The 23,652-nt window shown below is 42.0% G+C and overlaps 2 protein-coding genes across 5 annotated transcripts in view; one reads left to right on the top strand and one right to left on the bottom strand.

Moving 5' to 3' along the window:
* Nucleotides 1-18,436, top strand: part of LOC134342919 (AP-1 complex subunit gamma-1-like) — a 137,484-nt gene extending 119,048 nt beyond the window's left edge. For 3 of the 4 annotated variants that reach the window (XM_063041617.1, XM_063041618.1, XM_063041619.1), the window contains 4 exons: nt 2,913-3,008; nt 7,266-7,426; nt 12,729-12,827; nt 15,414-18,436. In XM_063041617.1, the coding sequence (XP_062897687.1) occupies nt 2,913-3,008; nt 7,266-7,426; nt 12,729-12,827; nt 15,414-15,515 (458 nt within the window). In that variant the 3' untranslated portion in view covers nt 15,516-18,436. Of the gene's footprint in view, nt 1-2,912; nt 3,009-7,265; nt 7,427-12,728; nt 12,828-15,413 lie in introns of those variants that run through there. The other variant, XM_063041620.1, reaches the window with a different exon arrangement.
* The window catches only part of cass4 (Cas scaffold protein family member 4), a 150,388-nt gene continuing 141,850 nt past the window's right edge, over nt 15,115-23,652 (bottom strand). The window contains exon 7 of the mRNA XM_063041616.1: nt 15,115-15,164. Within this exon, the coding sequence (XP_062897686.1) occupies nt 15,150-15,164 (15 nt within the window). The 3' untranslated portion in view covers nt 15,115-15,149. The remainder of the gene's footprint in view (nt 15,165-23,652) is intronic.

Below are 23,652 nucleotides of genomic sequence, written 5' to 3'. Positions count from 1 at the left end.
TCTAAGAGCGGTCAAATGTTCCTCATATGTTAACCCTCTCATTCCCAGAATCATTCCAGTGAAGCTTATCTGAACCCTCTCCAACATCAGCACGTCCTTTCTTAAATACGGAGCCCAAAACTGCACACAGTACTCCAAGTGAGTTCTCAACATCACATCCATGCTGCTATACTCTATTCCTCTAGAAATGAATGCCAACATTGCATTCGCCGCCTTCATCACCGACTCAACCTGGAGGTTAACCTTAAGGGTATCCTGCACGAGGACTCCCAAGTCCCGATGCATCTCAGAACTTTGAATTCTCTCCCTATTTAAATAATAGTCTGCCCAATGACTTGACCTCCAATGCCACCCGTGGCAACAAATTCCACAGATTCTCCACCCTCTTGTGTGTGTTGCTTGGATTTCCAGCATCTGCAGATTTTCTCTTATTTGAAGATGAGAGATCATTGTGTTCTATGTCTGTGCAAGACATGGCTTTTTCCCAGCATGCCAAATACAGTGATCAGAGCAGAAGGTTTCTCAGTTTACAGAATGGATAAAACTGCTGATTCAGAAAAGGCAAAAGGTGGAGGTGTGTGTTTCATAATAAACTCTCAGTGGTGCTCCTATGTGGCAATCTTGTCAAACTCGTGTTCCCCCGACCTTGAACACCTAACTGTAAAATGTACTCCGTTCTATTTACCAAGGGAGTTCTCCATAATCCTGACTATAGTTTACATACCACCAGCAGCCAACTTCAATCAAGTGCTTGAGATACTGCATGATGCCTTCTCCAAACAAGAAACAGTTCATCCTGGCACATTTCAAATCATATTCGGGGACTTCAATCAGGGTTGTTTGAAGAAAACCCTGCCTAATTGCCATCAGCATATAACCTATAGTACCAGAAATCCTAACACAGTAGACCACTGTTATGCTAAGATAAGAAATGATTACCGTTCCTTGCCCAAGCTGCATTTCAGTAATCGAATCACTTGGCTGTCCTTCTCCTCCCTGCATAGAGGCAGAAGCTGAAGAGCAAAGCTCCAGAGATTAGGTCAACAAAGGTGATTGTGGGAGGCAGAGGAGCAGCTACGGAACTGTTTCAAGTCAATGGACTGGGCTGTGTTCAAGGACTCCTCTGTGGATCTGAATGGATACAGCCTGGTTGTCACGGACTTTATTAAATGTAGATGATTTCAGACAAAATCATTCAGTCTTCCCCTACCAGAAGCCCTGGATGAACCATGAGATCCACAATTTTCTGAGAGCCCGTTCAGAGGCATTCAAGTCTGATGACCAAGAAAATTATAAGAAATCCAGGTACGATCTCTGAAAAGCCATTTCAGGGCAAAGTGGCATTTCCGGACTAAAATTGAATCAACAAAAATTGTGGCAGGGCTTGAATACTATCACCTCTTAAAAGTTAAATCAGCAACCAAGATGAATTGGCTTATAGAGAAAGATAGAGCGGCTTGTGGACTGGTGCGAATACAACAACTTGAGTCTCAACATGGATTTACTAAGGGGATGACTGTGGACTTCAGGAAGGTGAGGGCTGACCACTCCTCATTGCACATTAACAGCTGCTTCATGGAGAGAGTCAGACACAACAGGTTTCTTGGAGTGCATATCATGGATGATCTCACCTGATCCCTTAATATCACCTCTTTAGTCAAGAAAGCACAGCAGCACCTGCACTTCCTGAGGAGACTGAGGCAAGTAAGTTTCCCCACCCCCATTCTTACCACATTCTACTGCAGCACCATCGAGGGTGCCTGGACCAGCTGCATTGCAGTCAAGGCATCTGACTGCAAGGCTCTGCAACACATTGTGAGGACTGCTGAGAGAATCATCGAGATCTTTCTCCCCCACCCCCATCCAGGACATACACCAGAAGTGCTGCGTTCAGGGAACCCTCAGAATTGTCAGGGACCCCTCCCATCCATCCCACAATCTCTTTGACCTCCTAACATCAAGCAGAAGGTTCAGCGGTATAAAAATAAAGACTGTTAGGCTGGGTAACCGCTTCTTCTCAAGATCCTGAGATCTCTGAATACCTTGCCACCCAGAACACATTATTTATGACAGCCCCAGTAACAGTAATGCATTTGTATATTTTAACTATATGTCATATATGCACTTTTTGTCAACTTGTATATGCATCTGCAGAATACTTTTTTCTGTTAATATTGCGTTGATATTATTTTATGTGCTGTATGTGATATATGTACTGTGTTTTGCACATTGGTCCCTAAGGAACATTGTTTCATTTTGCTGTATATATGTATATGGTCGAATGACAATGAACTTGAACTTTCTTCCTGCCTTCCTCTCTTGGAAATGCCTCATCTTCATCAAGAATTGGTTCCAAAACCATGCAATGCAATCTGATACCTCAGCTAAGTGATTATTAATCACATCGCAGTTTTAACCCATATATGCAGTTATAAGAGCAGCAATAGAAAGTATCTGGTGACACGAGGCTGCTGATACTGTAATCTGGAGCAGAACAAAACAACCGGAGAAACTCAGTTGGTCAGTCCTGATCATGTTTTGACATTCCTTGACTGACTCACTGAGTTCCTCCAGCGGTGTTTTTTTTTTGCATCAGAAAGTATCTGTTCAGTGATTGATACCTAACCCATGGATGATGAAGAATAAAGTGTGGCCCTGCCTTGTCATCTTGACTCAACTAGTACCTGAAGGCATTAAGCAATCTAATAATTGGATTATTGAGGCATATCATTTGATGCTTAACTAATCTGTATGGATAATAGTTTCTGAATTTTAAGTCTAGTATCAGAGAATAATGATTTTAAAAAATTACCCTAGACACACTGAATTATAAATGCATTGTAAAGTTGTAATGGACAAGATTTTAAAAAGCCAAAATGTTTATTTTTTTCTCATTCTATGATGTATTTCAGACTTGCAGTCATCAGGTCTGTCAGCTGGGCGGCCACAATTGGTTCCAGATGGTATTGCTCCTCCCAGTTTTCAGAATGCTTCCAGTTTAAAGCAAGGTAAGGTACAAGAAACCCCACACTGGAATAAACTGTGCAGAAATAGTGGTTTGCCATCTTTTCCCAGCTGGTTGTGACATAAGCATATTGTGAAATTTCAATTTATTCTGAGTATGTACTCAGATGATGTTTGACTTATTGTAACAAACCTGAGGAATGTAATTCTTGGAAAAGCAAACTCAATATGTGGTCTGGAAAGCTCAAAACCTGATGTTGAACACTAGCATCTGAACTTGTAAATTCTTTTGATGCTTGCTACAAAACCAAAACTATCCAATTTCAGACTTAAAAGATCCACTTTGAAATTTATGGGCGCTATTGGTTAGTTACTTTCCATTGAAATTTGTATAGAACTGAATCAAAAAGCAAGTAAAATGATTGCACCATTTGGTTTTAGCTTTAGTACTCAACAAAGCATAATTGAACTTAATACTAGTTCTGGTAAGGATACTTCTGTAAGTGATATCCTTCCCATCTAATAGTTTCTTCTTTCACAAGAATGAGGAAGGAAATCTGAAAGTATAAATAAGTTTCTAGTTACTGCTAAGATTATTTTGTTGGGTAGCAAGTCATGAAATTAGATTTTTATAGAAAATTGATTTCTGTCCAAATTGTTAATTGAGAATTTGTGATGGAGGAATTTTTTTTAGTATTGACAGAACATTACAGGTGCTCTAATACAATACTCATAATAAATTTCTGCTTGTTATAGAAGTTTTTCTTCTAAGTGTATGTTTCATTGTTATTGTTTCTTAATCACATGTATCTTGGGTCTGTTTAATGTAACGTTAGTCACCTTGGCTCACTGCTGGAATTTGGGACATGGGTTTATACTCCAGACCAAACTTGAGCATGTGATTTTGATTTGTAATATTTATGTATGGCACTAAGTGCTGTCTTGATGGAGGCATTGTATGTCGGATGAATGTGGCTTTGTTTTAACATTTCACCTGTACTGATGAATGTTGGAGGTACCAAAATATGACTCTGTAGAGGTTCCTACAGTATCCTGACCAACATTTCTGGATGATGCCATTAACCATAGGCCAAATAGGCACCCATTTTACAACGGTGCAGGAGGCTTTTGCATACCTCCAATAACACAGGTTTGGTTCCTGCCTCAAGGAGCTGACTATGAAGTTCTGTAAATTGTTCCTAGTTTATTTCAATGACAGGAGAATCAAGGGGTCATTGATGACATGTGAGTGTGACTACAGGGAGGCAAGAACTGGCAGAATGCTTTGAGCACTGGTATAGCTTGATATCCCAAATGGCCCTCTGTTGTAAAGAAATAATAAATATGAATATCAGTAGGATCTTGCTGTACTTCAATGCAAGAAGCATCAGGAACAAAGGTGATGAACTGAGAGCTTGGATACATGCATCGAATTATGATGTAGTGGCCATTACAGAGACTTGGCTGGCGCCAGGGCAGGAATGGATTCTCAATATTCCCGAATTTCAGTGCTTTAAAGGGGATGCGGGGGGGGGGAGAAAGGGGAGGAGGGGTGGCATTACTGGTCAGGGATACTATTACAGCTACAGAAGGAGTGGATAATGTAGCAGGATCCTCTTTTGAGTCACTATGGGTGGAAGTCAGGAACAGGAAGGGAGCAGTTACTCTATTGGGAGTATTCTATAGGTCCCCTGGTAGCAGCAGAGATACCGAGGAGTAGATCGGGAGGCAGGTTTTGGAAAGGTGCAAAAAATAACAGAATTGTTATCATGGGTGACTTTAACTTCCCTAATATTCATTGGCACCTGATTAGTTCCAAGAGTTTAGACAGGGCAGAGTTTAAGTGTGTCCAGGACGGATTCCTGTCACAGTATGTTTACAGGCCAACTAGGGGGAATGCCATGCTAGATCTAGTACTAGGTAATGAACTGGGTCAGGTCACAGATCTCTCAATGGGTGAGCATCTGGGGGACAGTGACCCCCGCTCCCTTTAGCATTATCATGGAAAAGGATAGAATCAGAGAGGACAGGAAAATTTTTAATTGGGAAGGGCAAATTGAGGCTATAAGGCTAGCACTTGCGGGTGTGAATTGGGATGATGTTTTTGCAGGGAGATATACTATGGACATGTGGTTGATGTTTAGAGATCTCTTGCGGGATGTAAGGGATAAATTTGTCCCGGTGAGGAAGATAAAGAATGGTAGGGTGAAGGAACCATGGGTGACAAGTGAGGTGGAAAATCTAGTCAGGTGGAAGAAGGCTGCTTACATGAGGTTTAGGAAGCAAGGATCAGATGGGTCTATTGAGGAATATAGGGTAGCAAGAAAGGAGCTTAAGAAGGGGCTGAGAAGAGCAAGAAGGGGGCATGAGAAGGCCTTGGTGAGTAGGGTAAAGGAAAACCCCAAGGCATTTTTCAATTATGTGAAGAAAAAAAGGATGACAGGAGTGAAGGTAGGACCGATTAGAGGTAAAGGTGGGAAGATGTGCCTGGAGGCTGTGGAAGTGAGCGAGGTCCTCAATGAATACTTCCCTTCGGTATTCACCAATGAGAGAGAACTTGATGACGGTGAGGACAATATGAGTGAGGTTGATGTTCTGGAGCATGTTGATATTAAGGGAGAGGAGGTGTTGGAGTTGTTAAAATACATTAGGACGGCTAAGGCCCCGGGGCCTGACGGAATATTCCCCAGGCTGCTCCATGAGGCGAGGGGGAAGAGACTGCTGAGCCTCTGGCTAGGATCTTTATGTCCTCGTTGTCCATGGGAATGGTAATGGAGGATTGGAGGGAGGCGAATGTTGTCCCTTTGTTCAAAAAAGGTAGTAGAGATAGTCCGGGTAATTATAGACCAGTGAGCCTTATGTCTGTGGTGGGAAAGCTGTTGGAAAGATTCTTAGAGATAGGATCTGTGGGCATTTAGAGAATCATGGTCTGATCATGGACAGTCAGCATGGCTTTGTGAAGGGCAGATCGTGTCTATCATGCCTGATAGAGTTCTTTGAGGAGGTGACCAGGCATTTCGATGAGGGTAGTGCAGTGGATGTGATCTACATGGATTTTAGTAAGGCGTTTGACAAGGTTCCACACAGTAGGCTTATTCAGAAAGTCAGAAAGCATGGGATTCAAAGAAGTTTGGCCAGGTAGATTCAGAATTGGCTTGCCTGCAGAAGGCAGACGGTCATGGTGGAGGGAGTACATTTGGATTGGAAGGTTGTGACTAGTGGAGTCCCACAAGGATCGTTTCTGGGACCTGTACTTTTCATGATTTTTATTAACGACCTGGATGTGGGGGTAGAAGGGTGGGTTGGCAAGTTTGCAGATGACACAAAGGTTGGTGGTATTGTAGATAGTGCAGAGGATTGTGGAAGATTGTAGAGAGACATTGATAGGATGCAGAAATGGGCTGAGAAGTGGCAGATGGAGTTCAACCCAGAAAAGTGTGAGATGGTACACTTTGGTAGGACAAACTCCAAGGTAGAGTACAAAGTATTTGGCAGGATACTTGGTACTGTGGAGGAGCAGAGGGATCTCGGGGTACATGTCCACAGATCCCTGAAAGTTGCCTCACAGGCAGATAGGGTAGTTAAGAAAGCTTATGGGGTGTTAGCTTTCATAAGTTGAGGGATAGAGTTTAAGAGTCGCAGGGTAATGATGCAGCTCTATAAAATTCTGGTCAGGCCACACTTGGAGTACTGTGTCCAGTTCTGGTCACTTCACTATAGGAAGGATGTGGAAGCATTGGAAAGGGTACAGAGGAGATTTACCAGGATGCTGCCTGGTTTAGAGAGTATGCATTATGATCAGAGATTAAGGGAGTTAGGGCTTAAGAAGAATAGATAGAGTGGACAGCCATCGCCTCTTCCTTAGGGCACCACTACTCAATACAAGAGGACATGGGTTTAAGGTAAGGGGTGGGAAGTTCAAGGGGGATATTAGAGGAAGGTTTTTTACTCAGAGAGTGGTTGGTGCGTGGAATGCACTGCCTGAGTCCATGGTGGAGGCAGATACACTAGTGAAATTTAAGAGACTACTAGACAGGTATATGGAGGAATTTGAAGTTGGGGAGTTATGTGGGAGGCAGGGTTTGAGGGTCAGCACAACACTGTGGGCTGAATGGCCTGTACTGTGCTGCACTATTCTATGTTCTATGTCTTGTGAAATAGTTGCCACATTGAGTATATGATTGCCTTAAAAATCCATAGCCCATTTTTAGGATGTTTGGAGACCTGATGAGACATTATATAAATGGCATTTCAATGTTTTTGAATGTCTAAATCCAGTTAAGAAATGCAATTTGTTCCAGGTATACCTTCCATTGTCGCATTCAATCAAAATGGGCTGAAAATAGAATTTTCTTTTGAACGGTCCAAAGCAAACCCAAATATGCTATTCATTACCCTGCGTGCATCAAATTCCACTGAGATGGATATGAGCAACTTTGTTTTGCAAGCTGCAGTACCAAAGGTGAGTTTTGAATAGGTTGTCTATTGTTCAGGTGGTCAACATGCATAAAGTGAAAGTTGAGCTGAGGGGTTGGTATGACACAAGAAAATAATTACCTTTTATTTTCCTGGCTAGTGTTTGTCATTGAGACTGGAAACTGTAGCGTGCTAGTGTTTCCACCAATGTCTCAGTAATGCACTTCATCAAATGAATTTATACTGTCGTCTTGTCTGTCAAACCTTCCAACTGCCATGACCTAACACACCTTCCTCCAACATTTTACAAATGGTTCCCTCTCTTTGGATTCAGGTGGTTTCAGCTGCTGGACGAACAATTCAGCAACCTGGATTAACATTTCAGAGAAGCCAATTCAAATCCTATCATACCTATCATGGAGCTTAAATTATGTTCTGAATTTAATTTTATGAGATGCTACCCAATAATGACTTAGAGCTACCACTTTGCGTAATCCCAACTTGTTCACAATCTGTCACCTTTACACAGCCTGGTCTCTGTTTGGCTTCAGACCTACCATGTGGTTGTTTTTTTTTATATTGCACTCAAATGGATAAGCAAACCATAAATTTGTAAAAAAAAACACACTCAAGTTAACAGGGTTAGAATAAAAACAACAGGAATTCTGCAGATGCTGGAAATTCAAGCAACACACATCAAAGTTGCTGGTGAACGCAGGGTCTCGGCCTGAAATGTCGACTGTACCTCTTCCTAGAGATGCTGCCTGGCCTGCTGCGTTCACCAGCAACTTTGATGTGTGTTGCCTGAGGGTAAGAATAAAACTGGACAGGCCACTTGTACGTATTATTGATCTAAATAGCAAGGTTGATTAACAGTGCAGTTGACTTGAAGATCTTCCTCACAAATACGAGAGCTATTCCAAAGATTTGAACTACAGCCTGATTATAGTCATACTCACACAATCATATCCTGGTTGAAATCCCACCCACCACCATAAACATTAATTAAAATGGCTCAGGATCTCCCAGTCCCATGATTTCTGCCACAGAAATGATAAGGGCAGCAGGTATGTGGAAACTTTACCATTTGCATATGCCCCTTCAAGAGACACCATCCTGTCATTGAAATCATACCATTTCTGGACCACCTTCTTGGGTTGTTACTGAGCTAAGCCTTTGATCCATACCCTTTCATATCCTTCTATATCCTCCATAACTTTGCTCAAATAGAAGACAAAAGTGAATGGACTAGCTGTGCTGTTCTGATCTATATCCATCTGGCACTCCACTTTCCATGAAACAACTTATTCAAAGCAGTCTAACCTGCCCAGTTCCTCCAGCATTTTGTGTGTGCTGCAGCCATCTACTGTTTTCCCCATCACTTCTGTTCTTAGTCACTTTCAGTTCAACTTTTGCTATTTAAGCCTATCATGGTTTGCCACTGTTTCACTGCTTCTCTGCAGACGTCAATTATTTCCTGCCTGCACATCTCCTTTTCTTTTCAGACTACTAAAACAGCTCGCTTCTCGCTGCTTAGACATTGTATTTTGAGGTTTCTTCTTTGCACTTTATTTCTTCCTCTTCCATATGCTCATGTGAATAACTCCTTGGCCTGCAGCTTTATTCTTCATCCATTTCTGACACTTCCATTACACTCCTGGAAAAATTCCATGCGACTATTTTTCTATATTGTAAGTACATAAAAGTCACTGGGTATAAAGTATGACTTTTGGGTCCAATGGCGAAATGTACAGTTGACATTGGAGTTTAAAGTACCTAAGGGTCAACTTCTACCTTGTATTTTAGCTGGGGGAAGCAAGGACATGAGACATTATTCCCCTTTAAATGTTAATACTTTGTGTGGGGCAATATATTTAAAATATCTAGCTTAAGTATCAATTTGAAAACCTGTTGTTATATTGAGAGGAGAAATGAACTCTCTCTCACAGGGGATCTCTGGTGAAACAGAGGTGATATGTTCCATACCCAAAACTCTTTGTAATTGGGCCATGGATTGCTTCTCCTTTTGCATTTGTGTAATATGTGTCCAAAATATTGGTACCCTACTTGAATTTAATTAACCTCTATCTTGTATTTAAAACAAGAGTCCCTCCCCTTTCTCGATCTCTCTGTCTCAATCTCTGGAGACAGCTTATCTACTGACTTCTATTACACAGTGTTGGGCACATGGCCAAGTGGTTAAGGCGTTCGTCTAGTTATCTCAAGGTCGTTAGTTTGAGCCTCAGCTGCGGCAGCGTGTTTGTGCCCTTGAGCAAGGCACTTAATCACACATTGTTCTAGTCTGCAAGGAGTGGCGCCCCACACAGACTTCTAATCTGCGCCTTGTAAGGCATGAAAATGCCCGACGCAGGCCTTTCATGGTCTGAGTCGACATTCCCCCTCTATTACAAACCCACAGACTCTCTCAGCAACCTGGACTATACCTCCTCCCACCCTGTTATTTGTAAAAACACCGTCCCCTTCTCTCAATTTCTCTGTCTCTGCCGCATTTGCTCTCAGGATGAGGCTTTTCATTCCAGAACGAAGATGTCCAGCTTTTCAAAGAAAGGGGCTTCCCTTCCTCCACCATCAGTGCTACCCTCAATCACATACCTTCCATTTCACGCACATCTGCTCTTACCCCATTCTCCCGCCACCCTACCAAGGATAGGGTTCCTATTGTCCTTACCTTCCACTCCTCCAGCCTCTGGGTCAACACATAATTCTCCGAAACTTCCGCCATCTCCAACCACCAAGCACATCTTTGCCTCCCCCCACCCCACTTTCTGATTTCTGTAAAGGTCACTCCCTACATGACTTTTTTGTCCATTCGTCCTTCCCTACTGATCTCCCTCCTGGCACTTACCCTTGCAAGCGGAACAAGTGCTACATCTGCCCCATACCTCCTCCATCACGACCATTCAGGGCCCTAAAAGGTCCGTCCAGGTGAGGCGACACTTAACCTCTGAGTCTCTTGGGGTCATATACTGTGTCCGGTGCTCCTAGTGTGGCTTTCTGTATATCGGTGAGACCCGACGTAGATTGGGAGACTGCTTCGCCGAGCTCGTGCGTTCCATCCGCTTGAAAAAGCGTATTTCCCAGTGGCCACCCATTTTAATTCCACTTCCCACTCCCATTCCGATATGTCCATCCATGGCCTCCTCCATTGTTGTGTTGAGGCCACACTTGGGTTAGAGGAACAACACCTCGTATTCCATCTGGGTAGCCTCCAACCTGTGGCATAAACATTGATTTCTTGAACTTCCAATGGTATTCTCCTCCCCCCCCCCCCCAACTTCCTTCACTATTCTCCATCCTCTTTTCCCTTTCTTGCCTTATCTCCTTGCCTACCCATCGCCTCCCTCTGGTGCTTCTCCCCCCTTTTCTTATTCCATAGCCTTCTGTCCTGTATCAGACCCCCCCTTCCCCAGCCCTGTATCACTTTCACCAATCAACTTTCCAGCTCTTTATCCCTCCCCCTTCAGGTATTACCAATCACTTTGTGTTTCTCTCTTCCCCCCCGCCCACCTTGTAAATCTACTCCTCAGTTTTTTTATTCCAGTCCTACTGAAGGGTCTTGGCCTGAAATGTCAATTGTACTCTTTTCCATAGATACTGCCTGGTCTGCTGAGTTCCTCCAACAATAATACTGTTGGCTCATTGGATCTTATTCATAGAAATTCTCAATGGATGTCTATCAATTGTGGGAATTTTAATTGCTGTTCTAGACTGTACTGCAATATTTTAATTGTTTTCCTGGTGAGGTTCTTGTGACTTTTCTGCACATTGATATTGCTCTCACCTATGTTTTTGTATCTTCTGTGTCATGATGAATGGCAGACAAACTTGTTTGGCACTACGCCAGGAGCCTCCCAGAGTAGATTTAATAATCCCTATGACAGCATTTAATGTGCCCATAGAGTTGTGTATGGTAGTTGCACAGCCACAAGGTGTCCTGCTGTAATAAAAGCAGAAAACGCTGGAAGCACTTCAAAGTTCAAAATATATTTATTATCAAAGTATGTATATGTGACAATATAATACCTTATTCATTTTCTTATAAGCATTCACTGTAGAACAGAGGAACACAATGGAATCAATGAAAAACTACACAGCAAGACTTATCAGGTTATACAGTACCTGTGGAGAGAGTTACAGAGATAATGTTTCAAGTCAAAGACCCTGCTGCTGAACTTAGGAGGGCAAAATAACTAGTTTTGAGTCGCAGAGAGGGTGCAGGGGATAGAACATAAGGAATTTCTAAGACAGTGAGATCAGGGATGCCGTGGTGATAAGTTGTAGTGGCAATCTGATTGGCTAGTTAATGGGGGAAGTTAAAGAGTACATAGATATGTGAGTAAGTGTCAAATGCAGGGTTATAGACAGGGTCAACAGGTCAAGCCGAGCCAAATATCACATGAACTGTAGAAGAAATGGTCCTTTCTGATACAAGCAGAGCAAGTGCGTTATCTAAAGTTTTAGAATTTAATATTGAGTCCAGCAGGCTTCAGTGCCTCCAGATGGAGGAGGTGCTCTTCCTCCAGCTTACATTTGGACAACCTGGTAACAGTACAGGAGACCATAGACAGGTCAGAGTGGGAATGGGCTAGAAAAGTAAAGTAGCAGGCAACCAGGAGCTCTTGTCATCCCTGCAGATAATAAATGCTCCACAAACTGGTTACTCAATCTGTTTCTAAAATGTAGAAAAGACCCCCATTGTGAACAATGAATGCAATACACTAGATTAGAGGAAGTGCAAGTGAATCTCTGCTTGTCTAAGAAGGAGCAAAAGATGGTGGAGGAGGAGGAGGAACAGAATAGGGACCCATAAGAAAATGATCCCTTTTAAAGTCTGAAAAGAGAGAGCAAGGTACATCTTGTGACGCAAGCTTGTTGAACCTCACAGAAATTGTGAAGGATGATTCTTTGAATGGGGGGGGGGGTTGATGCAGTAGTAGCTGAAAACAAGGGGAGTTCTGTTCTTTGTCAAAGAGAGGGCGTGAGGTCAGAGCTGCAGAAAATGAGTTGCAGCTAAAGACTGATAGAGACATCTCAGAGACCTTGGGTTGAAATGTGCTGTTGTATTCTTAAGGTAAGAAGTGAAAAACATGATGCCAACTCAAATTTACCATGAAACAATAAGACCATAAGAAAGAGAAGCAGAAGTGGCCTAGTGAGTCAGCTCAGTCATTCAATCATGGTTGATTTACTATCCCCCTCAACCCCATTCCCCTGCCTTCTCCCCATAAACTTTGATGCCTTTACTAATCAAGAACCAAATAGGACCAAGAAGGGGTTAGGCATGGAGAGTCTGAAATGGTCATTTATATCCAATTTCTGTCTTGCAGTCTTTTCAACTACAATTGATGTCCCCCAGTGGCAGCGTCATTCCTGCTAGGAATTCTGGAGCAGTCACGCAGGTGATGAGAGTTCTCAATTCACAAAAGGTTGGTCTTTCATCCTTGCCATCACCTACAACCTGGTGAATGCCGCAGTTAAATGTAACCATTTCTCGCCAATGGCTCTAGCACCTGTTATATGAAATATTTACGTTTTAAACAATGGTATACAGTATGTGTAATTGCCTCACTTGCATGTTTAGGTTAGAGTGTAGTTTAATGCAGCTTTGAAAGGCTGCTACAGGAGAAGCACCAGTGAAGTGAATCACAGAATCATTTGAGAGATCGATTAATGTTTGAGTGTGATCGTTAGGTCTGAAAAATGTTGCAGGATTTGAAGATCTCCAGAAGAAGAATTTAAAAAGAAATGGTAAGGGAGGGGAAAATGTTTCACATCCGTTGAATAGCTAAGAGGACAAGTAAAGATTGCTTTGCAGTAAGTGCAAATAGAAATTGCAAATCCATTTCAAATAACATATTTGGAAGAAATAAGTGCAGTGAGTGGTCTGAAATTCTTAAACAAAGTGCTATATTGGATCTTTACAGGTAAAAAGTGTCCAATCCGAAGATGTGCCATTCCATAATCTTATGTTGCAATGCTGTTGGAGATAAAAGACAGAGGGGGTACAATTAAATGAAAGGTGTTTGGAAGATCTTTGCAACCGAACACATTTCCCTCAAAAGCAGCCACTCAAACTTGTTTTGTTCAGTAGAAAATAGACTGTATTTCAAGTACTGAATTCAGTGTATTAAATTGCAAAAAAAAAAGGGCAAGGAAATTCCTCTTTCTGCTGAATGATGTATTTGGGGCTCTGGTTCTAATCTGTACACATCCAACTAGAATCATCTGTATTTGACTCCACTATTTCCTTGAAATAGGAGTTGTTACTGGAACTCTAGGGTCCAATCTATACCTGCCTTTCCATGGAAAGTTTTAAACATCTTTTGCTGCAGCACTACCTATTCCATTTTTTTTTTGTTTGTTTGAGGTACTGGGATGACATTGAAAGACTATAATCAGATTAGTTCCTGTTTTAGCTCAAAATAGATGATTTTGTTTTCAATTCCTACATTACTTGAAGTATTCCACTTCTGAATTATTACTTTCTCATTTCTTCCTCTTCTTCAGCAGAACTCCATGTTAAACCCACTAATTCCCACAGCTATCTTGATTACAGTTACATTCCACTGCCTGTAGTTATTCTATTCTCCCAGTCTGTGAACAGTTTTGATGCAACTATCTTCCACATTGTTTTTGAAATGTATTTTTCTTCAATACTTCCCCTCACCCAAGTGATTCGAAACTCCCACTCCAATTAAAACGTTTTGTTCCAATTAACTTAAACTGTTAATCAAACTGATTTACGTTCAATAAAACAAATCGTATAAGTTATACTGTAGATGTGCCTTGGTCATCAGTTGTTTGAATTGAGTTTCTATGTATGCAAGTGCCCAGTCCAATTCATCATTCTGTTGAAAGTGGCAACCCTATGTAAACATTAACTAAATATCTCTAAAATTAGTGCTACTTCCACCTTCAGTCATACCAACAAGTTACATATTGTTTAATTGATATTTAGAAAGCCAACAAGCATCGTAGGCCATAACTGTTGAACTGCCAGCTGAGTCTTTGATCAGGTCTTGTCACTAGTTTATGACTTTGAATTTGCCTGAAGGACAAGGGATAGAAAATATTATTCCTTGTAACGACATATTGCTATATAAAGTTGGTGTACAAGAATCTCCCCTGGCCAAACACCTGTATCTTTCTCCCTTCTTAGCTTTTAAGAAAAGAATTTGAGCCAAATAACTGCCTGTAGGAAGTGAGTTCAGCTTCAATATTCAAAAGGGATTGTTCCTTCTGCATATTGGAGCTCTCCTCTGATGTTTCCTCCTATGACAACTTCCAATGAAAATGCAGTAGAGAACCTCTCGCTTCCCCACTCTTTCTAGTATTCAAATGGTGTTTTGCTGTACTTTTCCTTTTGAGTAAATTGTAAAAGTTCCTTTTGTCCTTACCTGTCACCTCATGAGCCTCTGAAGCCAACGCATCATCCTCTGCAACTTCCGCCATCTCCAAAGGGATTCTGCCATCAAACATATCTTTACCTCTCTCCCCCCCCCCCCCACCGTCCTCTCCACTTACTGCAGGGATAGCTCCCTCCATGATTCCCTTGTCCATTTATCCCTCCCCACTAATCTCCTTCCTGGCACTTATTCCTGCCAGTGGCCAAAGTGCTACACCTGCCCATTCACCTCCTTCCTCACCTCCGTTCAGGGCTCCAAACAGTCCTTCCAGGTGAGGCAACACTTCATCTGCAAATCTGCTGGGGTCATCTATTGTGTCTGGTGCTCCCAATGAAGCCTTCTCTACATTGATGAGACCTATTGTAAATACAAAATTGAGGTTGTATAAAAGTGGTAGGAACTGTGTCTTTGTTCTATTTGAACCATTCGTAACTGAGCTTGATGCCTTGCCTTGTAGTTGTTTCCGCTACTGGGGTAATCATAAAGCACCAAGTTCATATTGTGGAGTGAATTTTCATTTCCATTTGAAGTTTCCTGGAAACAATGAGGTATAGTAATTGTGTCTAATACTGAAGACTGATCTAAGGTTTTGTTTTGCTTTTGAAGCACCCATTGAGGATGAGGCTGAAGTTGATGTACAATCACAAGGAAGTGCCAATTGAGGTAATGACAGATGTCAATGAATTCCCAACCCAAGCCTGGGAGTGATTTGAACAGGAATGTTGAATCCATGGACTAGACTTTACACTGTGATTGCTGGCCAGAAGCTGCTGCAATATACAGTCACCCTGTGGACAAAGCTAGCATCAGACTTCACCAGTATTGAAGAGGAAACTGTTTCCTTCCTGATAATTCTACAAGGACAATATTTCTGTGTTGGATCCATTGTATTTCTGAGGTGGAATCTCATAACAATCTGTTACGATGGATCTGTTTGTAATAAGATGTTAAGTAGCTTTGAACAAAAATAATACCTACATGATTAAGTAGGAACAAAATCATGCATTCAGAACCCAGCTCTTTGGTTTAGCTGAGAATTCTATTTATTATTTGAAAGGTTCAGAGAAAACAAGGAATATTCATGTTAATGCTGTGACAACTTGTACAATTTAATATAGCTACATAATTAATTTGAGATTGTTACATGTCTGTTGTTCCGTTGATGGTTTTCTTCAGATAGATGCAAACCTCTTTTAAAAAAAAAAGAAGCCCTCTTGCCTTGTTCCAAGAAGACCAGAGCCCTCATGTTGCAGACTCCATAATAGATTCAGGCTTTTGGCAGTATGATAGTGTCATTATGCCAGCACTGGTCCTCCACTGTAATGACCTGTGTTCATTTAAGGAATGGAACAGGGTGAGGAGAGAAAGCAGTTTCGTTTACAGTCCAGATTGTGGCTTTCCCCCTGAAGAAAACCCTAGTGACCGTGAGCCTTTAACCACACAGTAAGCTATTTAAAAAATGCAACACTTCCTTTACTGAAGATCTGCACTCTAGTTACATACTTGTTTTGCACTGATATGAAAGATAAACAAAACTCAACACTTGCTACTCACCAAAATGTCACCGCTTAAAAGGAATGAGACTTAACTTTTGCGCATTTTGAAATGAGCCATTTTGCAGGTTCTTTGGAACAATATGTTTTTAGGCTTTGTGTTTTCTTGTCTATATTGTAATGTGGTACAGTTCTCATTTTGGTAACCTTTTTGTTCACTGTTTCCAGATGTCTAGCAATTGAAAACAAAAAAAGTTGACCTATCAGCATAGTACAATGCTGCTATTTTGTTTAAACCTAAGGCAAGGTTTCTCTTACTGAAGGAGACTTGAATATTGTTTTCCAAAATAGAACTAGTTAATTTTCTTCTATGTTCTCATTAATTTTTTTAAATAAAAAAAATCTAAATTCTATATACTAAAGACTGACGGCCAGTATTGCAGTTTTTGTTATTCTGCCTTCACCTTCAAAGGGGTGTGGAGTATGTAGTTAACATTCATAACTGCAGTTCACAGATCAGAATAAATTCCTAATGCTTTAAATAAATTCTGCTTACATCTGTCTTCCATTTATAGACAGATTAATTGGGTAGGGAAGGTGAGAATAAGGGGAGATTAAATTGGAGTTTTGTTTATTGCGTTTGTGTCACCCTGTTTGGGTATTTTCTTTTTGCTTTGTGCAAATGTACAACCTGTCCTACTGTTCAGTTTTGAAGCTGCTGGTGTAGAAAGTGCAATGCAAGTTGCAAGGTTTGTGTTCCAGGATTGTGGATGTGTGGTGTAATGGCCAACTTGCCTATGGCTGACGACAGCGAGCTACATCAAATGAGCCCTTAGAGACAACTCCATATTCATTAGTTCAAAATGTATTTTGATGTTTGACTCAGTATATCTCCATTTGGAGACTAATTATATCGCTCATATTGCATCACCACTGTATGCTGCATTGCAGTTAAGAACATGAATGTAGTGAACCTCTGCCCAAGAGAGCCATTGTGAAGTTAATGAAATTACAAATCCCTAAACAATGGTCACAAAGGTTACTCTGCTGATAAACGTCTGCACCAAAACCGTACAAGGTTATATTTTCCAGATTGCAAGCAAGGGAAACCCAGATAACTGTAAGACTTGTGTTACCCAAGTGAGATTTAGTGAATACTTTTAGAATCTGCTCATTTAATAAATGGTCTGGATAGTTTGGGTCATCTCCAATAACACTATATGCCCAAAAAGTAGCACAATCAATGGGGCAACCCCAGTGGACTATGGATTTCTCTGCAAAACTGTTGCTGCACCATCCTGTTTTGCTGTAGTCATGTTCTCAGTTTATATACATTTTCAAAGTGTTCAAATGAACTTTCATTTTGTTCAGTGAATGTTGTACACAGTGGTGCAGACACAAATGTAGGGTTGTTAACTTTGTACTCAGTAATAAAAGAAAATTAGCCGAGGATGGTTTCTTGTACATCTGGAGATCTATGAAAGACCAGGAGAGGTTCATAGGAGCCATTTCAGTTTTGTTATAACTTCTGTATGGAGAATGTAAACAAGTATCGATAACGTGAATAAATGGCTCAGAACTGAGTGAAACAGAAGTGCAACGGGTTCAGCCTAGCACATGGTGTGGATTATTGGTTGTAACCGTTGTGAGGGGGCTTCCTGACTACAACCGAGTTATTAGCTGGTGCATGTAACTATGTGTATTCTGTAATCCCGGCTGGCTGGTGGTTGACTGAGTGGTGGATACATATCTAGGTAATTTTATTTTAATTTAATTTCCCTTGAGATGTACTGATGAGATATGGCAGTGATGTCTATTGAGTATATCGCGGGTAAATAGAAATAAAGACCACCCATCAGTTCAGTACACTTTGGCAATGAATAAAAGTTATTTGGAAAGCAAGTTTCATCTTTTAATTTCTGTTGAAGGCATTATTTATGTCTCCATCTCATCTTTGACTAAATGGCTTGGTTTCGTAAAATCTAGTTGAATTTGCATTTGGTCTGGGAGCTATCCCTTAGAATCAACTGCACATCAACATGTACTTAAAGTGAGGAATTTCTGTAAACTGACCATAAGAAAATCTGCAGAGGCTGGAAATCCAAATAACACACACAAAATGCCGGAGGAGCTCAGCAGGCCAGGAAGCATCTAGGAAGAGTACAGTCGACATTTCAGGCTGAAACCCTTTGGCAGGAGTGGAGAAAAATGGTGAGGAGTAGATTTAGAAAGTGGTGGGAGGAGAGAGAGAAACACAAGGTTGATAGGTGAAGTCTGAAGGGGGAGGGATGAAGTAAAGCCACTGAGAAGTAAATTGGTAACAGACAGAAAGCCATGGAAGAAAGAAAAGTGGGGAGGAGCACCAGAGGGAGGCGATTGGTGTGCAAGGAAATTTAAAGGGGGGGGGGATGGGAAATCATGAAAGAGAGAGGGAGTAGAGGCATTACCAGAAGGTGGAGAGATCAAAGTTCATGCCATCAGGTTGGAGGCTACCCAAATGGAATATAAGGTGGTGTTCCTCCAATGTAAGTGTGGCCTCATCACAACAGTGGAGGAGGCTATAGATAGACATATGGGAAGTGGAATTAAATGTGTCTGGTGCTCCTGGTATGGCATCTTGTATATCGGTGAGACCCGACATAAATTGGGAGTCCGCTTTGCTGAGTGCCTACACTCTCTGCCTGGAAAAAGTGGGATTTCCCAGTGCTCAGCCATTTTAATTTCACTTCCCATTCCCATTCCAATATGTCTATCCATGGCCGCCTCCACTGTCAAGATGAGGCCACACTTAGGTTGGAGGAACAACTTGTATTCTGTTTGGGTAGCCTCCAACCTGATGGCATGAACATTAATTTCTGGAACTCACAGTAATGCCCCCCACCCCCCTCTCCTTCACCATTTCCCATCCCCTTTTCCCTCTCTCACCTTATCTCCTTGCCCACCCATCACCTCCCTCTGGTGTTCCTTCCCTCTTCTTTCTTCCATGGCCTTCTGTTTCTTTCACCAATTTATTTCCCAGCCTTTTACTTCATCCCTGCCACCCCCCCCCCCCCGGCACCTTTTAAATCTACTCCTTAGCTTTTTTTCTCTAGTTATGCTGAAGGGTTTTTGCCCAAAACGTTGACTGTACCCTTCCTAGATGCTGCCTGGCCTGCTGAGTTCCTCCAGTATTTTGTGTGTGTTGTTTGCATGAACTGGGCTGGATTTCTACAAGCATAGAAATGTTCATGTGTGAGTCGGGGAAGGGGTGAGTGTAGTGGCCATTATTAAAGAGATGGTGTTGGGGTATCTGAAGGTAAATAAGTCATTTGGACCAAATGGATTACATCCTGGATTTTTGAAAGAGGTAGCTGAAGAGATTGTGGTGGCATTAATAGCAATCTTTTAAGAATCAGTGGAGTCTGGTAGTGTCCCAGAGCACTGAAAATTCACAGCTGGGTCACTACTATTTAAGAAGGGAATTGTAGGATGGTTAGCTTGACCTTAGAGCTGGGTAAGAGAATTTTAAGGATGAGGTTCTGGGTACCTGGAAGTATATGATAAAATAAGAGAAAGTTAGCATGATTTTGTTAAAAGGTGCTCTTGACTGACATGTCTGTTAGAATGTTTCAAGGAAGTAACAAGCAGGTTAGATAAAGGAGAGTTGGTGAAGGTTACTTACTTTGATTTTCAGATAACCTTGATGAGGTGCCACACATAAAGCTGCTGGACAAGATAAGAGCCCATGGAACAGCTTCTCCCCTGCTACGTTCAGATTTCTGAATGGTTAATGAGTATAGTACCTCGGAGTGTTCTCTTTCCTTTTTTTTGGCTCTCTTTTTACACTGCTTATTTAATTTAAAATTTTAACTATATTATTGTAATTTAGGTTTTTTATTATGTATTGCAATGCACTACTGCTGCAAAACAACAAATTTCACAACATATGCCAGTAATATTATACCTCATTCTGATTCTTACTACTTTTCACATTAAGTTAATGATCTGGATAACGAGTAATCTCGTCAAGTTTGCTTACGATTCCAAGGTGGCTGAAGGAATAGGTAATGTCAAGGAGGCAGGAAGTCTACAGAAGTAACTGGACATGTTGACAGAGTGAACCATGCTGATATTAATGCAGTATCAGATCAGGTTTATTGTCACTGACATACGTCATGAAATCTGTTTTGTAGTAATAGCACAGTGCCCATATGTTTAAAACAAAACCTTGTTACTATAAGAAATATTTTTAAAAAGTAGTGCAAAAAGGGATTAAAATAGCTAGATTGGGTTTATGGGCCATTAGGAAACCCAATGGCAGAGGGAAAGAAGCTGTTCTTAAAACATTGAGTGAGTATCTTCAGGCTGCACACCTCCTCCCTGAGAAGAGGGCATGCTTCTTGCTGAGGGTCCTTATTTCAGGCTCTGGATAGATCTTCAGAGATGTTGACATGCAGGAACTTGAAGCTGCTCACATTTTCCTCTATTGACCCCTCAACGAGGACTGGTGTGTGCTTTCTTAACTTCCCCTTCCTGAAATCCTCAATCAATTCCTTGGGCCTACTGGTGTTAAGTACAAGGCTATTGTTGTGACACCACTCAAGGGGCCAATTAGTCTCAGTACTGTGTGCGTTTTTGTCACCATCTGAGATATGGCCCAGTGCATCCCTCCCCACCATTGAGCACATCTACAAGGAGCACTGTCGCAAGAAAGCAGCATCCATCATAAAGAATCCCACCATACAAGCAATGCTCACTTGTTGCTGCTGCTATCAGGAAGACGGTACAGGAGTCTTGGGTCCCACAGCAGCAGATTCAGCAAGAGTTATTACTCCGCAACCATCAGGATCCTGAATCAGATTGAATATCTTCATTCACCCCAACACTGAACTAATTCCTCAAACTATGGACTCACTTTCAAGGATTCTGCAGCTCGTGTTCTCGATGTTTGTTATTTATTTTTCTCCTTTTTTTTGTATTTGCACAGTTTGATTTCTTTTGTACATTAGTTGTTTGTCCATCCTTGTGTGCAGTTTTTGATTGAATCTTGTGGGGTTTCTTTGCATTTACTTTGAATGCCCACAAGAAAATGAATCAGTGTAGTATATGCTGACATACATGTACTTTGTTAATAAATTTACTCTGAACTTTTAAACAATGGTTGTGTTATTGGTGAATTTGAACATAGGGTTTGAGCTGTGCCGAGCCACACAGTCATGGGTATAAAGAGAGTTGAGCAGTGGGCTAAGCACACATCCTTGACTTGCACCTGTGCTGACTGCTATTAAAGAGGAGATGGTACTTTCAACCTGCACTGACTGTGATTTCCCAGTGAGGAAATTAAGGATCCAGTTGCAGAGAGAGGTACAGGAGCCCAGGTTTTGAAGGCTGGTTGATTAGTACTGCGGGGATGATGGTGTTGAACACCAAGCTATAGTCAATAAGCAGCAGCCTGACATACATATTGCTGTTGTCCAGGTGGTCCAAGGCCAAGTGGAGAGCCAGTGCAATTGTACCCACTGTAGACCTATTGTAGCGGTAGGCACAATACAGTGGGTCCAGGTCCTGGCTCAGGCAGGAGTTAATTCTAGCCATGACCAACCTCTCAAGGAACTTCATCATAGTAGATGTGGGTACTACTGGGTGATAGGCATTGAGGCAGCTCACTCTAATCTTCTTGGGCAGCAGTGCAATTGATGCCCTATAAAGGAAGATGTGAACCTCTAAATGAAGTTGTGGAAAGAAGTGGCAAATGGAATACTGTGTAGGGTTTTGCACTTCAGTCTGCAGAGCAAGTTGGAGGCAGTACCTTGTGGACTTCACACGCCAGTTTTAAAAAGCGAGCAGAGCCTGTCAGGACTTCCTGCAGAGCGGGAGAGTGTTTCATTTAAAGGTACCTAGGGTTAATTAGCAAGAGCCAAGAAGGAGTGGGGTTTGAGCATAGCAGCCATTGTGTAAGTGGACAAAGTGGTTAGGCTTTGGCTCAACAGGTTCAGACTAGAACAGGCGCAGACTGATACTTAGGTTTGAGAAGTTAGAGGCATAACAAGTATGGGCATGATAGTAGTTCAAGCAATGGAATGCTTCTCCTGTGAGATATCAAGTTTCAGGGTAACTAACAGTCTCTCTATTGACTACATCTGCAGGAAGTGTACCCAACTCCAGCTCCTGACTGACAAGGTCAAGGAACTGCAGCTGGAGCTGAATGCACTCAGGACTATCCGGGAGGCTGAAAACGCCACAAATGAGTTCTTTAGTGAGGTGGACACACCCAGAGTGCAAGCTTCAGATAGTAGATAGGGGAACACTAAAAGGAAGAGTAGTAATCAGTCAATGCAGGGTTCCCCTGTGACCATTCCCCTCAGCAAAAAGAATATCTCTTTGGATACTGCGGGTGGGGGGGGGGGTGGAATAACCTATCAGAGCACAGCAGCAGCAACCAAGCCAGTGGCACTATGGCCAGCTCTAACGCTCAGCAGGGAAGGGTAAAGTCAGGCAGTGAGGTAGTAATAGGAGACTCAGTAGTTAGGAGGATGGACAGGAGATTCTGTGGCTGCGAAAAAGAAGCCAGGATGGTGGGATACCTCCCAGGTACTAGGCTCTCAGAGTGGCTACAGTTTATTCTCAAGAGAGAACCATAGGTCATGCTGCACATTGGTTGAAAGGGTGAAGAGGTCTTGTACAGTAAATATAGGGAGTTAAGGCAAAAGGCTGAAGAACAGGAAATCAAAGGTTGTAATCTGTGGATTACTCTTCATACCATGTGCTAGTCAGGTCAGGAACAGGATGACTGTACAGATGAACGAGTTGCTGAGAAACTGGTGCGGGGGCCGGGGTTTCAGATTTCTGGATCATTGGGATAGATATGACCTGTACAAAAAACAGGTTTCACCTGAACATGAGGGGGACCAATATCCTTGTGGGCTGGTTTGCTAGTGCAGCTGGCATGGGGAGGAGAACAAGAATGATGGGGCAGTTGGTATATAAGTCAATGCAGTGTGTATTGAAACTGTGAAGATGGATAGGCAGATGATAGGGCAAAGTTGCAGTCAGTGGAATAAGGTGAAATCTAACATGGGGGCAAAATCAAAAAGGGTGATGGATACAGGACTGAAGGTTTTATATTTCAATGCAGGCAGTATACGGAATAGGATAGATCATCTTGTAGTGCAGTTAGCGATTGGCAGGTATGACTTTGTGAGCATCACTGAGATGTGGCTGGAAGAAGATCGTAGCTGGGAGCTTAACCTCCAAGGATACACCTGTATCAAAGGGACAGGCAGGTAGACAGGTGGCTCTGCTGGTAAAAAATGAAATCAAATCCTTCGACAGAGGTGACATAGGATTGGAAGATATAGAATCCTTGTGGGTAG

Source organism: Mobula hypostoma, chromosome 2 (genome assembly GCF_963921235.1).
Source record: "Mobula hypostoma chromosome 2, sMobHyp1.1, whole genome shotgun sequence".
NCBI classification, from domain to species: Eukaryota; Metazoa; Chordata; class Chondrichthyes; order Myliobatiformes; family Myliobatidae; genus Mobula; species Mobula hypostoma.
Note: the sequence above shows the minus strand (reverse complement) of the source record. Positions and strands in the feature narration are given on the sequence as shown.